This window comes from Alternaria ethzedia (genome assembly GCF_023757985.1).
Source record: "Alternaria ethzedia strain BMP 0044 chromosome Unknown scaffold_4, whole genome shotgun sequence".
Lineage (NCBI taxonomy): Eukaryota > Fungi > Ascomycota > Dothideomycetes > Pleosporales > Pleosporaceae > Alternaria > Alternaria ethzedia.
Genome location: NW_026056197.1, coordinates 386,478 through 401,531, shown reverse-complemented (window position 1 = coordinate 401,531; position 15,054 = coordinate 386,478). Strand labels below are relative to the sequence as shown.

General features: G+C 53.6%; 8 protein-coding genes across 8 annotated transcripts; 2 read left to right on the top strand and 6 right to left on the bottom strand.

Annotated features, from left to right (window-relative positions):
* Positions 1–169: 169 nt before the first annotated feature.
* J4E87_002260 (uncharacterized protein) lies at positions 170–1,404 on the bottom strand (the record flags this gene model as incomplete). Its single annotated transcript, XM_049373898.1, has 2 exons — positions 170–334; positions 382–1,404. 2 exons carry the CDS (start codon positions 1,402–1,404, stop codon positions 170–172), a joined length of 1,188 nt encoding a protein of 395 aa, XP_049236038.1.
* Positions 1,405–2,044: 640 nt separating this feature from the next.
* J4E87_002259 (uncharacterized protein) lies at positions 2,045–2,938 on the bottom strand (the record flags this gene model as incomplete). Its single annotated transcript, XM_049373897.1, has 1 exon — positions 2,045–2,938. One exon carries the CDS (start codon positions 2,936–2,938, stop codon positions 2,045–2,047), a length of 894 nt encoding a protein of 297 aa, XP_049236037.1.
* Positions 2,939–3,871: 933 nt separating this feature from the next.
* Positions 3,872–6,677, bottom strand: J4E87_002258 (uncharacterized protein; the record flags this gene model as incomplete). The annotated part of the gene is made up of 3 exons (XM_049373896.1): positions 3,872–5,225; positions 5,320–6,195; positions 6,244–6,677. The coding sequence occupies 3 exons, from the start codon at positions 6,675–6,677 to the stop codon at positions 3,872–3,874; spliced, it is 2,664 nt and encodes an 887-aa protein (XP_049236036.1).
* Positions 6,678–6,895: 218 nt separating this feature from the next.
* On the bottom strand, positions 6,896–7,713 carry J4E87_002257 (uncharacterized protein; the record flags this gene model as incomplete). The annotated part of the gene is made up of 2 exons (XM_049373895.1): positions 6,896–7,673; positions 7,709–7,713. The coding sequence occupies 2 exons, from the start codon at positions 7,711–7,713 to the stop codon at positions 6,896–6,898; spliced, it is 783 nt and encodes a 260-aa protein (XP_049236035.1).
* A 1,906-nt stretch (positions 7,714–9,619) lies between these two features.
* Positions 9,620–10,775, bottom strand: J4E87_002256 (uncharacterized protein; the record flags this gene model as incomplete). Its single annotated transcript, XM_049373894.1, has 2 exons — positions 9,620–10,714; positions 10,770–10,775. 2 exons carry the CDS (start codon positions 10,773–10,775, stop codon positions 9,620–9,622), a joined length of 1,101 nt encoding a protein of 366 aa, XP_049236034.1.
* Positions 10,776–11,273: 498 nt separating this feature from the next.
* ALTA5 (60S acidic ribosomal protein P2) lies at positions 11,274–11,668 on the top strand (the record flags this gene model as incomplete). Its single annotated transcript, XM_049373893.1, has 2 exons — positions 11,274–11,345; positions 11,399–11,668. 2 exons carry the CDS (start codon positions 11,274–11,276, stop codon positions 11,666–11,668), a joined length of 342 nt encoding a protein of 113 aa, XP_049236033.1.
* Positions 11,669–12,518: 850 nt separating this feature from the next.
* RPS15 (ribosomal protein S15) lies at positions 12,519–13,211 on the top strand (the record flags this gene model as incomplete). Its single annotated transcript, XM_049373892.1, has 4 exons — positions 12,519–12,555; positions 12,658–12,715; positions 12,795–12,916; positions 12,967–13,211. 4 exons carry the CDS (start codon positions 12,519–12,521, stop codon positions 13,209–13,211), a joined length of 462 nt encoding a protein of 153 aa, XP_049236032.1.
* A 372-nt stretch (positions 13,212–13,583) lies between these two features.
* On the bottom strand, positions 13,584–14,720 carry J4E87_002253 (uncharacterized protein; the record flags this gene model as incomplete). The annotated part of the gene is made up of 3 exons (XM_049373891.1): positions 13,584–13,674; positions 13,724–14,141; positions 14,192–14,720. The coding sequence occupies 3 exons, from the start codon at positions 14,718–14,720 to the stop codon at positions 13,584–13,586; spliced, it is 1,038 nt and encodes a 345-aa protein (XP_049236031.1).
* Positions 14,721–15,054: the final 334 nt, after the last annotated feature.

Sequence of the window (15,054 nt, the reverse complement as noted above, 5' to 3'; positions counted from 1 at the left end):
CGCTTGCCAGGTTTTACGGAAAATTACTGTTGGTTAGCGCGGCATCATATCTCCACTTACATGAAGCAGGTTCTGGGTGGGTCGGTGGATGCATCGTGATGCCAAGTCAGGATGAATTCGTCGGCTTATGTTACCGTCTTGACCTCTTGGGCTGTTGTGCAGACCGGCTCTACTTGCTCATGAACTTTGAGGCCATGTTTAATACACTCCCAAGACCGCCACCAGAGTTACCGCCGCTACCAGCATTGCCTCCGCCCATCTGCGACTTCAAGTAGAACTTGAGAGCCATCTGTGCAGCCTGCGCAATGGCATCCTGCTTAGTAGCACTCGGGTCCTACGCGTGTCAGTAACGATAACAGATATAGTGAGCTTGTGACTTACGGTCTTGCCCTCGCTCTGTTGCTTGTCGAAAAGCTGGGCCGCCTGTCCCATGGCCATGCCGATGAACTTGTTCTGTCCGCCCTTGGCATCCTCGTTGCTGCTGTTGTTGAACATCTTCATGGCTTGCATAGCAGCAGCAGCTCCGACGTTGTTTGAGCTGGCTTGCTCGCTACCGCCACCGCTACCGTAGAACTTCTCGTGCTGCTTGACAGCGTCGTCCTCGTCAACATCCTCATCCTTGAGCTTGTCCTTCTTGCCGGACAGCATGCCGAGGACATTGCTGAAGAGGTCGTTGTCGCCGCTGTTTCCAGACTCGCTCGATGCGTGCTGGGCTGCACCAGAAAAATCATCTGAGCTGCCGCCGTAGCCGCCGCCACCGCCGTAGGATGTGCCAGAAGATTGTTGGCCTTCATGGTGACCGGATCCGCCGTAGCCTCCCGAGTTACCTCCTCCATAGCTGCCGCCTGATGGGCGGTCGTTGTAGCTGTCACCTCCGGATGGGCGGTCGTTGTAATTGCTGCCTCCGGATGGACGATCGTTGTAGCTGCTGCCTCCAGACGGACGGTCATTGTAGTTGTCGCCGCCGCCTGAGTAGCCACCGCTTGGACGTGACTCCTGGCGGCTTTCGTCTCCATATCCTCCGCCACCCGAGTAACCTCCACTGGGGCGGTCACCGCCATATCCTCCTCCACCCTCTTGTCGTCGTCCACCGTGGTCTTCGCGTCTGTCATCACCTAGCGCAGGGCCACCGTAGCCGCCTTCCTGTGGTCTTCCATGTTCTTCTCTGCGCTCACCGCCCCCACCGTAACCACCTGAGGAGCCATAGCCACCTCCACTGCCACCCCTTCTCTCTTCGTCGCCAAGAGCAGGTCCTCCGAAGCCTCCCTCCTGGGGACGGCCGTATTCTTCGCGACGGTCACCGCCACCGCCGTATCCGCCCTGCTCGTTTCCGCGACGATCGTCTCCCCGGCCACCGTAGCCAGACTCCTGGCCGTACTCGCGGCGGTCGTCGTTGTAGGACATTTTGTAGGGTCGAGAGTCTACATACGTGTTAGCAATGGATGCGCCAGGCTGCACTACTCTGAAAGTGCCGATGTAACTATGAAGCGTAGCGTCGATGCTTGCCAGTCTGACGAACGTTCAGAACGCTCCACTAGAAGCTTGCTCCGATGCTTAGGAGCAGCCAAGCTTCATGAGACCGAGGCGAGCATCCAAGCTCGCAGCTGATCAATGCCTATGAGAGTGGAAAACTTACAATGTGTGGTGAGTAGAAGAGTGAATAGGTTGGGTGTTGACAAAGTGTGTATGCGTAGATGTGTGTTTAAGGGGATGTTGGCTTCAAGTGACAGACTGGCAGCTATAGCTCTGGACCCCTCCCAGCATGAGATTGCCCCGCTAGTGACGTACACCACGCGGCAAGCTTCCCTGTCATGATTCGCGCTAGTGTTACAGTAGCATCTGCACTGTCTGGGCTCGCATGTTATGTCACGTCACGCGATTCATCGATTGGCGGTCAGGGTCTTTAGGGTACAATTGGCTTGCACTTCTACAATCATACTATAGTAGCCTCGGCGCAAAGATTGCACTACAGGAGCCAAGCGACGATTTGCAGCTATGAGCGGCCATACCGAATCTACCGACCGTCATGGCATTACACCGACCTTTAGTAGTCATCGCTTCTCCTGTTTGAGCTACCATATCCCGAGCTCTCGCGGTCGTTGGAGCCGTAGCTGTCTTCGTTCTTGCGTCCAGAGCTTCCGTACGAGTCATTGTCGTCACGGCCCGAAGAGCCTCCATACCCTGAAGAAGTGTTGCCGGAGCCATAGGAAGATTCTTCAGAAGCTCCAAAGCCACCGGAGGACTTGTTGCTGGAGCCGTAGCTGTCGCTGTCCGTCTTGCGGTTGGACGAGCCGTACGAATCATCATCGTCCTTGCGGTTCGATGAGCCGTAGCTCGACTGGTTCTTGCTACCATATGAGTCGTTGTCATCGGTACGGTCCGAAGAACCGTAGCTGGACTGTTTGTTGCTGCCGTACGAGGAATCATTGTTGTCGTTGTCGTTGCGGTCCGAAGAACCGTAGCTGGACTTCTTGTTGCTGCCGTACGAGTCTTCATCGTTGTCGTTACGGTTTGATGAGCCATAGCTCGATGATTTGTTCTCGGAACCGTACGTATCGTCACTGTCCTTACGGTCGGAGGAGCCATAGCTAGACTGCTTGTTGCTACCATAGGAGTCCTCGTCGTTGTCGTTGCGGTTCGAGGAGCCGTATCCGGAGGACTTGTTGCCAGACCCATAAGAGTCGTCGTTGCGGTCTGAGGAGCCGTAGCTGGACTTCTTCTCGGACCCGTAGGTATCGTCGTCATCATTCTTACGGTTGGAAGAACCGTACGAAGTGTTATCGTTGTCATTCGACCCATAGCTAGACTTCTTGTTGTCGTAGGACGAGTCCTGGTCATTTCCATACCCGGAAGACTTGGAGCCGTACTCGTTGTCCTCACGGTTGCTGCTACCGTAGCCTGAGGTACGATCCTCGCGGTCGTTGTCGTTGTAAGACATGTTGATAGAGATGTGTTTGAGTGAAAGACTCTGAAGGGTTGGAATATTTGGTAGAGAAGTTGCTTGCTGTTTGCTGAACACTGACTATCGTGGCAGGTCTCTTCCTCTTTATATGCGTCCTCTCGAGGGCAGCGTACCCCTCTATCACCCCGCAACGCCGAAAGCAGGTTTGGTGTTGTTCATCCCGTCTATGCTGTATTACTATCGCTGTGACCCCTGTGAAGCTGAGCCGTACATTCGGACCGCTCTAGATCTCGGCAAAGTCCGGATGTGCCTTGGTTCAGCGGCAGCTCATCGCCAAAACTGTCATGGTGTGTGATTGAGTCTTCATCGTGGCACCGCAAAGCCACCGCAAAGAAATGGTCCAGGAAGGATGAGAAAGTTTGATGTGGCCTGTTACAGCATCGAACGACCTCACCAACTCTTGTAGTATTACCGTGGATGCACCGAAGCTGAAATTGCGGGATTAATGCGGTGGCTGATCGTGGTTACACTTTGTTCGGACGCATCTGGAGAGTTGGAGGGGTAGCTATCGAGTGGGCGTGAGCGAATAGAGCAAGTGCGATCGGACACGGGATGACCGAGGGGTGGGACATCGAGCACGCAAGCGACATGGGTTGCGAGCTGGACCTACCCAGCACAGCCACCTCAGCCACGCTTCCAGCCACGGCCTAACCCACAATTGATTAATGTATGTGCTAGAGAGATACCTCCAGACAGTAAGTAGGTTCCACGTGACTGCGATTACGCGGTACAGTTCGCTTCCATTTGTCTTCGTTTGTGCGACCAACGCGTCCGTCTGGACTTGGACCATCACCAGCGTACGTGGCACCAGCAAAGGCTCTTGCTGAACCCATACTGTAATTTCGTTCACCGATGTACGTTTCCACTCATACTGCGTAGGCTGTTGGTTGCCTTCATACGTATCTTGCTCTAGATTGCAGGCTCATCGCCAGGAAGACTCTGCTTCAATTCAGAGGTCGCACGCTCGATCTTTACTGCCATTGACCCTTGACAGAGATATCTTGCAAACGCCGCCGGCGTTATGCCATTGTCCGTGACAGTAAAAAGATCAGCGCCCCACTCGATCAGAAGATCCAACACGTCTTCATGGTCATGCGCAATTGCCTCGATAGTTGGTGTCCAGTTGTCCCAAGTTTTCACGTTGATGTCGCAACCGTACTCCTTGAGTTTTTGCACTATATTCAGATCTCCACCACGACAAGCTCGGTAGAATGGAGTGGCTCCGGATGTCGAAGGTACATGTGGATTTGCGCCATGCTCCAGCAGCATCTCGAACACCTCGGACGCACCATACTCGGCCGCGAAATGTATCGGAGTCATAGCTCTTGTGAACTCCGGTTCGGAACTTGGCTGCTCAGCGTTCGCACCATGTTGCAGTAAATACTTTGCTATGTAAATGTTGTTCTCTTTGGCCGCTACAGCTAGGCATGTCAGACCGTTTTCGAAGGTATAATCCAGGCTAGGTAATTGTTGGATCAGGTTCTTTGCAGTGTCGTTCAAACCAAGCCAAATGCATAAGCAGATAGGGGAATAATCGAAGAAGTTGGTGTCGGTGTAGGTGGTCGAAAGCAGATCCTGCCATCTTGTGTAGCAAGGTGGCCCCTCCACAGAATTGAAGAACAAAGACACGAAAGGTATCGCAGTGTTTGGCGCTGACCAATAGTCTCCTGCAAGCGTCGCATGCCTGTACCAGTTGAACGCGGCATATACGCGGAACACGTATGTCTCACCGACATCCGGATCCAGACTTTCGTCCAGTGGCTTCCTGAACGCATCGAAAGTGAGATATCGTAGACACAATCCAGCCATCCAAGCATGTGCCTCGTCCTTGTCGACGTAGAAATTGTTAGCTGGGCTTTGTCGAATCTCATCAGAGCTGAGATACTCTTGAAATGAGTAATGACACAGCTTCACTACGCTGATTAGGCCGTCCAAATCTTCGATGCGTACAAGAGCAGATACAGGTTCCAGGATATCGTACGGATCCGTAGCTACAGCGTCATGGTCCAGATCATGTTCCTCGGGTTCTATGGCCAAGACCTCTGCTAGCTGGCGAGCAGTCATGGGTGAAGCAGCAGCAACAAGACACCGGAACAACTTTCGTACCTCTTGAATCTTAGTTGGGTATCGCGCAGCGATGTTGTGTAGAAGTATCTGGTACGTGTATCCAAGCCCATTTGGTAGTCTTTGAATCATGTGTTTGATTTCCTTATCCGACTTCGCTGCACAAATGTAGTCGATCTGCAAACGTGCCTGTAGTATTCTAGACACTGTTAGCTGTCTTTCTAAGAAAAAACAAATTATGCTTCCTGAAACCTGCGCCCAGCTCACGTGGCTTAAAGGAAAAGGTAACTTACGTGCCTGCGCAGAGGGAAATACGCCGCTGTATGACAGGCAGGATGCTGTTGTTCCTCACTTTCAATAAACCCTTGGCTAGGCGCAATTGAAGTTCTTCTTTGATGTAGTGCTGGGTGTCGGGACGCATATTCTCTGCAAGAACGATGTGTGTCATGCCAAGGTTTGGATATCGCCCTTGAGTGCGAGCATCGAATCGGCTCGTGAGGAGGGTTCTGATACGGCAGCCCGCGCTCGTTCCGGAGTTGTGTATTGCTGTGAGGCTTTGAGCTATAGCATCACCTTCAGTGGACTCGTCGAGCGCGTCCACGATGACGGATACCTCTTTCAGGCATGCCGTTGCCGAACAGATCAGTGGTATGTACTCATCTTTGTGACAAGGACGACTGCCTTCCTTAGATTTCTCATTGTACAGCGCTCTGCCTGGTTCGAGAGACAATGGTGAAGCTTCCATCATCTGCCTCACGATGCTTGCAGCGAAGTTTTCATGCGCCGTTTTCGCACGATCACGATGATCGCAGAAAAAGTATACGACCGCGCTGGTATCCGTACACATCTGTTGAATATGTCGAATAATAGAAGCACAAAGAAGCGTCTTCCCTGCTCCGGGAAGACCAGTAATCCACATGGTACCAGAATCCGATTGTTTCCAATCTTGGAACTCCTTTGAGTGCAAGAGCCATTCTCCGGTCCCAGGAATATGGCGACTCAAAGCACTTGCAAGACTGACATGCGCACCATCAGATGGCGTTGGACAGACCCACGTGATTACCTTCTGTGCTTCCTCACGACTCATCTGCGTACGAAGCTGCTCAGACATATTCTTCATCTCATCTGATATGAGGCTTTGTCCTAGTTCGATACGCCGAATCGCGGATCTGTGGACCGTTTAGGCCAGACACTCATTAGGAAGCATACATACTCACGCAGAGTTGGCATCGATAGCATTCGCAAGTAATCCGCGCATGTGATGAAGCCTCTGCAGGGCGTCTTTGGTCTCTTTCTCTTTGAACGGCCACATCAATCTCCTTCCAAAGTTCTTTGCATCTTGACCATTGACCTGCTCGCATTTCGCCAGCGCCCGCTCGATCGACTTGAGCGTGGACTGGCATTCTTGAAAGACACCAACCCGTTCAAGAGCCTGCAGTGCATCGTCTGCAGCTGCTTTGGGCGATGTATCTGCGATTTGCTGTAATTGCGCGAGAAGGCTGTTGACGGCCGCGGTTTCCGTCAGGAGACTCCGGATCTCGCTGGGCGCTCGCGCGACCTTCGATAGGAAGTTGTAGCCGCCAGCGAGTAGGGCACCGCTCAGTTGGACAAGCTGAGCGACAGATGCAACTGTACCAACGACCTCAGCCATGGCAAGCAGCCAGTAATGAATGCATGTGGTCGATGGCTGTGAGTGCGCGCAGTGTAGGAGTCTAGGATGGTAGGCGCGTCAGAGCTGAAGTTCAGCGCGAAGGCGGGGAGGACCCCAGCCACTTCACTTGGGCGCTCACGCTCAGCAGCCAACACTTGCAATTACATGGAATCAAAGCAACAAGGCAATACGTTTATACTACAAATCCAGGAATATCATCAAATATCTCTTCGCGACCCTTCAACAGGCCGTTCCTCCTCTGCCTCATTTCTCCTGTCATACGCCTCCGCCAACGCCTTCAACTCCCCCAAATCCTCAATGAGTATAGTAACATTCTGTTTTGCCATCAGCAGAAGAGCATCGAGTTCCTTCTTCTTAAGAAGGCTTTGTGTCACTTTTCCAGTCGGCAGAGGCGGGGCGACATAGCCTTCTGGCTTACAGAATTCTAAAAGCCCGTCGTCTTGGGCACTGGGTGTCGGAGTGCGCAAGAAGATGCATGCCAAAGGACTACGGTACATTTCGCGCCTTTTCTGAATGTCGAGGAGTGTGCGCCAAACCTCCCATTCGCGCTCCCAACATCCAGTCAGGATCTTGGTGCTGAAATCTGCTATGCGCTTTAGCTCGGTAATCTCGTCCTGTAAACTACTGTTCTCTCGATCAAGTTCTCTGATCTGGAGGTGGTTCTCTTCGAGCTGCGTGCTGAGCTGCGGAATGAGATCTTCTTCTAGGCCCCAGACGCGATCTTGGAGACCGTAGACAGCAGCATGCAACCTTTGGACAAGACGCACTACTATTGGAATATCCGACGCGGCATTACTGGGCGGCACAAGTGCAGGGAATGGCGGCAGATGCGGAGGTGCCGAGTCTTGGACGACGTCGTAGTGAAGGGCCAGCTCGGACGGTGTTAGTAGCGAACAGAGGAGGTTGAAGACGTGCTCTGGCACGTTGTCGGGAAGCGCAGGTGGGTAGTGGAGGGCAGCGTTACCGGAGTCTCCGCTAGAGCTTGATGGGGGATAGTAACCTGGATGTACACCATTTGTTAGTAGAGCTGGGGTCTCGTCACTGCCTCCTCGTAATGGCCAGTTATCGGGCGTGGGGGATCGATAGAGTGTGCGGCTTGAGCTTGAATCGCTGTGATGTTCAGAACTAACACCATTTGTTAGCGGCTGCTGCTGCTGCTGCTGTTCACTCCCCCTTATATCCCCTGGTGATTGCGATGGAGGCGTCTGCTCAGCCTGAAGGCGATCATGAAACGCACTTCCAGCAATCGGGTAGCTGAAGTTTGGAACAAGACCAGCGTCTGCCATCGTGATAGGGTGAGTATCTTCATTCCTAGAATCAACAGTGGTAGAGTCGTGAGGCACTCTTTCTCGGATCCTTGCCCTTGTGGCCGGGTCGACAACATCATTGCGAATGATACTGTTAAGCGCCGTAAGCCATGTTAGTAGTTCAGACTGCTCGGTCCGGCCTAAGGAACGATCTGGCAGTTCTGTCGAAGGTTCCGCTTGAGCTTGCATATTCACAGAATCTGCTGGAACTAGCGGGACAGGTGGATCCGTCTGCAATACCGAATCAACAGTAGACCGAGGCGGCGCTGTTGGGTGCAGTCGGGCTGCGGGGGTTGTCGTTGTCGGCAGGCTGTGTGATGCGCTCGACTCATTCACAGTAGCCTGTACACCAGGATCGCCGGACTGATGATTACCTGGAGGGAAGTCCATGAAGCCATCCCACTCACTTGTGCCTGGCGTGATCGGCACCCTCGGGGGAGTTGGTAGTCTTGGGGGAGAAAGTCGCCGCTCTGGAACCTGTGCCCGCCGAACAGGAGGAGTTCTGCCGTTTCGCTCCTCCCATCGCCTAAGATTCTCTGCGTTTTGTGCGGAAGTCAGATACTCACTCGGTACAGGCCTTGGATGCAGTGTTTGCCCAGCCGCAGCAGACTTGTTGTTCTTCTCTTCCCACCTCCTCAGGTTTTCTCTGTTCTGTGAGGCCGTCAAGTACTCACTTGGTACGGGTCTTGGAGGGAGCTTCTGCTCTGCTTGTGTTTTCGGACGCCGGATTGGAGTCCTATGCACCTCCTGCCGAAGCTCTCCACCTGGTGGACCAGCGTATATTGGTTCAACGTCCGAAGCTAGCATGATGCTGTTGAAGAAGAGCTGCTCTCGTGGGTATATATGGCCTCGGTACGGACCCCTATCGATGATCACCGGAAGTTCGTCAGGCGAGTCACCACTTCTGGGCCCAATACGTCCGTCATCGAGGTCATTTTCGATTTTGTCGAGAGCCCTTTGCCTCTCCTTCTCGCGTTGTGTTTCTAGCTGCCTCGGTGTAGGGGACGGCTCATGGATCGTGTAATAATGAGTAGGGCGTCGGAATGGGTGTTTGAGTCGCTGAAAGGATGGCATCGTCGTGGTTCTGATACTGGGAGTTAGGTGGCGGAGATACTGGACAGGAGATCAGAACATGAGTGTTCGATGGTGAGGATACATGCTGGGCTGTTTGGCAGTTCCATGTGCTCGGTTGTGACAAAGGGGCGTTTGTGAACGCGCTGGCTGAACATTCGCTTCAATGCAATCGCAGAGCGGTGCGTGGCCATGGTGATATCTGGACACGTTGATCCTCGGCAAAGGTGATGTCGATGGTTTGGAAGGGACAACACAGACAGAGCACAGTCCATGCGGTAAGGTTGGAACGGAGTAGAGGGGTACCGTGATATGTTGGAGCCTGAAGGTATTATTGCCGACGGCGTTATAAATATACACTACTTGCATTGTAATCTCTTGCAGCGAGATGCTTACTGTGAAGCCATGATCGTTCTTCCGGGTATGCAACAACCGTAAATGCGCCATGAAAAAAGAAGAAACCGCTCCATGGCTATGCAACCGCGAGAATGCAGATGAAACGCCCCCATGCCGTGTGATCGTAAACCGTAACGCCGAAGAACCTCAAAACCTCTTCTTCGCCTTGGCAGCCATAGCCATCAACTTCTTCTTACGTTCTTCTTTCTCACGCTTCAACCGATTTTCCTCCGCTAGTGCCTCCGCGTCTTCCTTCTTAGCAACCTTGAGGGCTATCTGTTCTTCTTCTTCTACGTCCCAGATACCACCTTCCATATCAGAAGAGGCGTCAGAGGCATAATCTTCTTCTTCGTCCTCCATCTCACTGAGCTCGTCCCAGTCTGCGTAGCCGTCATATCGTCCTTTGCCTGGGTTCGGTTTGGCCTTGACGGCTGGTGTGCCGTTTCGACTAGACGTTGCAGGTGCGCTTGTTGGACGGGCGGTTCCCTTGTAGCCAACCTCAACAGGCTTCTTGGCAGGTCGTGCTGTGCCTTGATAACCAACTTCGACAGCCTTCTTCTTGTCTTTCGATGGATCGGCTTTCGGGTCTGTTGTTCTTGAGGGTAATCCAGCGACGGGCTTCTTGCCCTTTGCGCCGGCACTTGCTTCTGCCTTGAGTGCCAAGCGTTCTTTTCGTGTAAGGATCTTTGTTGGTTCATGCTTGATTGGTGGGACGATAGGCTTCGTTGAGTCCTTCTCTTTCGCCTTCTGAAGCATAGCGAGATATCCTTTCTTGGGTGCGGCAGACGAGGCGGGTGTTGAGGTGGTGGCGGCGGGCGCAGGCTTGGGTGCAGGAGCTGCAGCCTTCGGTTTGGCAGCGGGTGCGTTTGACGACTGTAGAGGTTTTCGCACGGGGGGATTCGCCGGCTTTGAGGATGCTGGTGCAGCAGTGCCACGATACGGGACGGCGGTGGTAGATGCGGACGGAGCTGGTTTCGACGTGGCAGGCGATGAGGTGGCGCGCACGGCACCATTTGCCTGCGCTGATCCCCCGACAGCCTCTTTCCGCTGTATCTTGACCTGTGTACTCTCGACTGGACCTGAGGCCTTGCGCTTCAGCTGGGGGGTTTGCGAGGCGCTACTTGCCCCTCCGATCGGTCGCGGCGCTGGCCTAGGGGCTCCGGCGGGCGGGCCTTGCTTCGAAACCGTCGCCTGCGTCTTCGCGCCCGTACGGTCGATTATAGACATGATGTCTTTGAGAGACTAGATGATGCAGTCAGCATACGACTGCTGGTGGGGATGGAGTCGCCGGACTCACGCTCATGATGGGCAACTGATAAGCGTTTGACTCAGGCTACCGGTCGTCAAATCGATTGGAGGACAAGTTGTACATGCTTTCCGGGTGAGATTCGCCGGTGTCGATAGTCGGCGGTGACTGATCACGCGCGCGGGGAGGAGGATGGGCGCACGGGACCGGTCGTGGATTGAAGAGGGGAGCGGCCAGAGAATGAGCGGTCGGCGGCGGCGCAGACATGTCGCTTTTATACATGGCTTTGCGCCTAGCCCGACGACACGTGACAAGGCGGGCGATTTGCGCTAGTCGCATTGCGGCATAGCCCAGGTAGCGAGATCCCACCCGAAGTCAATATTCGCGGACTTCGAACTTTTCTTTTCTACGACAACCTACAGAAGAACTTGTAGCTTCAGTCTCCGGCCCCGACGGTACGCACTACTTTGGAATCGCATCTAGCAGCGCAATACTGACAAGCGCAGGTTAAATCGATTGAACTCCTGTTCCAGACAAACCACCCCAACAATCACAATGAAGCACCTTGCGGCATACCTCCTCCTCGGTCTCGGTGGAAACACCTCCCCCTCCGCCGCTGATGTCAAGGTAAGACGACAACCTAACACAAATCGCTATACCACGTTCTAACAACGCAATAGGCCGTCCTTGAGTCCGTCGGTATCGAGGCTGACTCCGACCGTCTCGACAAGCTGATCTCCGAGCTCGAGGGCAAGGACATCAACGAGCTCATCGCCTCCGGTTCCGAGAAGCTTGCTTCCGTTCCCTCTGGTGGTGCCGGTGGCGCTGCCGCTTCCGGTGGTGCTGCTGCCGCTGGCGGTGCCGCTGAGGCTGAGGCCGCTCCCGAGGCCGCCAAGGAGGAAGAGAAGGAGGAGTCTGACGACGACATGGGTTTCGGACTCTTCGACTAAGCGCGTCGCCAACCACCTCTTCACGATGTATGATCCAGCAAATCTCTCGACCATTACGAGAATCATGCGCAACGAGTTCGATTTGGGGAGTGTCGAGCGAGCACTACAAGGGATTTGGAGAAGGACACTGCGGCATTACTAGATTAATTGCCTGCTGAGATACCCGGAATGAAGCCATGCACCCTCAAACATTCATCAAGTGTACTAGTGCCGTGTGATGCCCAACCAATCCCGCATGGTGACTGTGATTGTTTGGCATGACCATCTTTGACTAAAGGTGCGTTGTCTCCAATTAAACCAGGTCCCAGTTGGAGTCTAAGGCGCATTCTCATCTACTTACAACAACATGTCATGTCAAATCTCGCGACTGGCGAACCGACAGTGAGATGTATAGAGATACCACAGCTACCATGAATGAGCATAACAGAGAATGTTATGATCTTGGGGAAGTATTGAAGTGACCTCGGATCATCATCTAGACTTAGAGAAGAATAGTCGCGTGTGAACTCACTGCGTCATCAGGTATTTGAAGTCGTTGTATGCATCTTATGTGAAGCGGGGGTGTTGTCAAGATTCTGCAACTTTTTGGCAGGACGTAGTAGCTTGTTACATTTTGGAGCGACAATTCATCGTCACAATCATGTTCACATCAATTATGTTCTCTAGATGTTCTTGGGTGAATAGCATGATCGCAGCTGCCCGTCTGGACTGGCGCTAAAAGGTCTCGCTTAGCGCACGGGGCAGCTACACCTCCAGGGCTCTAATTTCAATATCGCCCATCGAGAACTGACGACCGACAACTACCCTCGCGACCCAACGAAGTTCTCCCATCACTTCGACAACCACAAACATGGCTGACGCTGACTACGATCCCGAGGCCGCAGCTGGTACGCCCTTGCCCTCCGCACCAGACCTTCCCACACTCCCGCACCGCTCTCCCTGGATACGTAGACGCACAACGTGATGGACATGGCTAACAAACACAACAGCCCTTAAGGCCAAGAGGGCGTTCCGCAAGTTCTCTTACCGCGGCGTTGACCTCGACCAGTACGTCTTCCGATCCCTGCGACTCCTCGAACGCGCTGGAAATATACACAGGTGTGGCGGTATTCTGATCGATACACAGGCTCCTCGACCTCGGCTCTGAGGAACTCCGCGACCTCGTCCACGCCCGTGCCCGCCGCAGGTTCAACCGTGGTCTTAAGCGCAAGCCCATGGGTCTCATCAAGAAGCTCAGGAAGTCCAAGCGTACGCACCACCATCCGCTCAGCCGATGGGTCATTGCTAACACAAAACAGAGGAGGCCAAGCCCAACGAGAAGCCCGACCTCGTCAAGACCCACCTCCGTGACATGATTGTCGTCCCCGAGATGATCGGCTCCGTCATCGGTGTCTACTCCGGAAAGGAGTTCAACCAGGTCGAAATCAAGCCCGAGATGGTCGGCCACTACCTCGCCGAGTTCTCCATTTCATACAGGCCCGTCAAGCACGGAAGGCCGGGTATTGGTGCCACTCACTCCTCCCGTTTCATTCCTCTCAAGTAAACGAACTGGGTTTTGGTTGCATGGGTTCTTTCGTGGGGCGGATATGTACTTGATGACCTACAATGAATAAGGTGTTAGGTGCATTTACTCTCGATGGCTACGACGTACACAACGGTCACAGCGGGCATGAAGATATGGTGTAGATAGCACCACCATGACATTCGAGATACCTCCAAGACTGCTCCTTCATTACGTGATATGCACATGTGATGGTGACGATGCAGTTATTGGTTAATCAAACATGGCGCTATGCTGCACTTGACATTCCGACGTTCGAATTGTACCAAGACATGGTAAGCCAACGAGACGATGGGTAATAGTAATCTAATTGGGTATTGTTACAATAAGAGAGTCGACTAGGATGCGATGCTGCTACCTCCCTAGGCGCATCTCAACCTTTGCAAAGTTATACAGGGCTCGCAGGAAGACCTGATAGTTGACACCCTTGTTGTCTGGTAGGTGGCTGCATTGTATGTCAGTAGAGACTCAGTGGTTCAAGTATGTCAACTTACAAGATCTCCGTCAACCTCAGCTGCCACGGTGGGTATCCCTTTAGTTGCACCGTAGGACTGAACAAAATCAAAAGATCCGGCTCACTCGAAACGTGGTCGTTCAACTGCGCATCAATCAGGTCCGTGTTGATCTGCTCTTGTCGTACGTCTCCCTTCTGGGCCATTTCGGCCAGTGTGCGCGTCAGGTCGACGATGGTGTCGCGGCCGTCGTGTTCGGAGAGGAGGAGGACGGTAAGATGCTGGCGTTCTTCTCCCTTAAGATCGTCGTCTGCACTCTGAGGAGGCGTGTTGGGAGGAGAGTAGGAGGATAGGTGCGGTGCACGGAGCGAGAGCGTAGGCTTGCGATGGGGTCCGAAGTAGGCTTCTAGGGTTGACCAGATGGAGGCGTGAGTTTGGGGGAGGTAGTTCTTAAGTACACCTATTCGTTCTTGTCAGCATAGCTCTACGGCCAGAATGTGAAAGACCTACCCGTCCGTTCGTAGACGCTCAGAAAGGGTATGCCGGCACTCGCTGCCCATGCTGCTATCTCGCAAACATCGTTCACGAGTCCTTCCAATCCAGCTGTGCCCTGACTTCCGTCGTCCTCTTGGTATTCAACTATCACACTGAGGTGCTTTGGCAGCTTCTCGAGGTCCTTGACATCGTGGGCGATGAACTCCGGCGTGCGGTGGTGGTACTTGAGCAGCGAGACGACCTTGCCCCTGACAAGTCGGTAGGCGCGACGGAAGCGGAAGAAGATGCTGAACAAGAGAGCGACGACGTGGTAGATTGCGAGGTGGAGGAAGGTCTTAATGGGGCCTGCGAGTGGCTTGCGGTTCTGTTGGGCTGCGCGTTGGCGGCGGTCGCGGAGGGCCTTCTTCTTCTGCGCCTGCGTCTCGCTGTCGGATGGTTCGGAGGGGAGAAAGGGCTTCAGAAGTTCTTCGCGTTGCTGGACGGAGAGTTGCTTGCTTCGTCTAAAAGCGGCCTCTTGCGTGGGAGTCAGGCCTGTGGTAGCCATTACGGGCGGTGTGGAGGGTGTTGAACAACAAAATGAACGGGACAGGCAACGTTTGTGGGAACAGGGTCAAGTAGTTGGAGTATGACAGAAAAGAGAGGAACAATGCGCGCGTTAGCTGGCCATGTCTGGCAGACGTAAGATGATGAAATATCCCGGTGAGGCTGGTGCATACGAAGTACGTGTGGCGCCGTGCCTGCCGAGCACAGCCAAGTATAGACGCGCATCCCGCCTGCTCCGCCATGCGCTGAGGCGTCATTACGCGGATGCTTTCGCAAGTACTGTGAGGCTGTAGACAAGGAACGCATTGTTTTGCATCTTTGTATACGGCCTACCC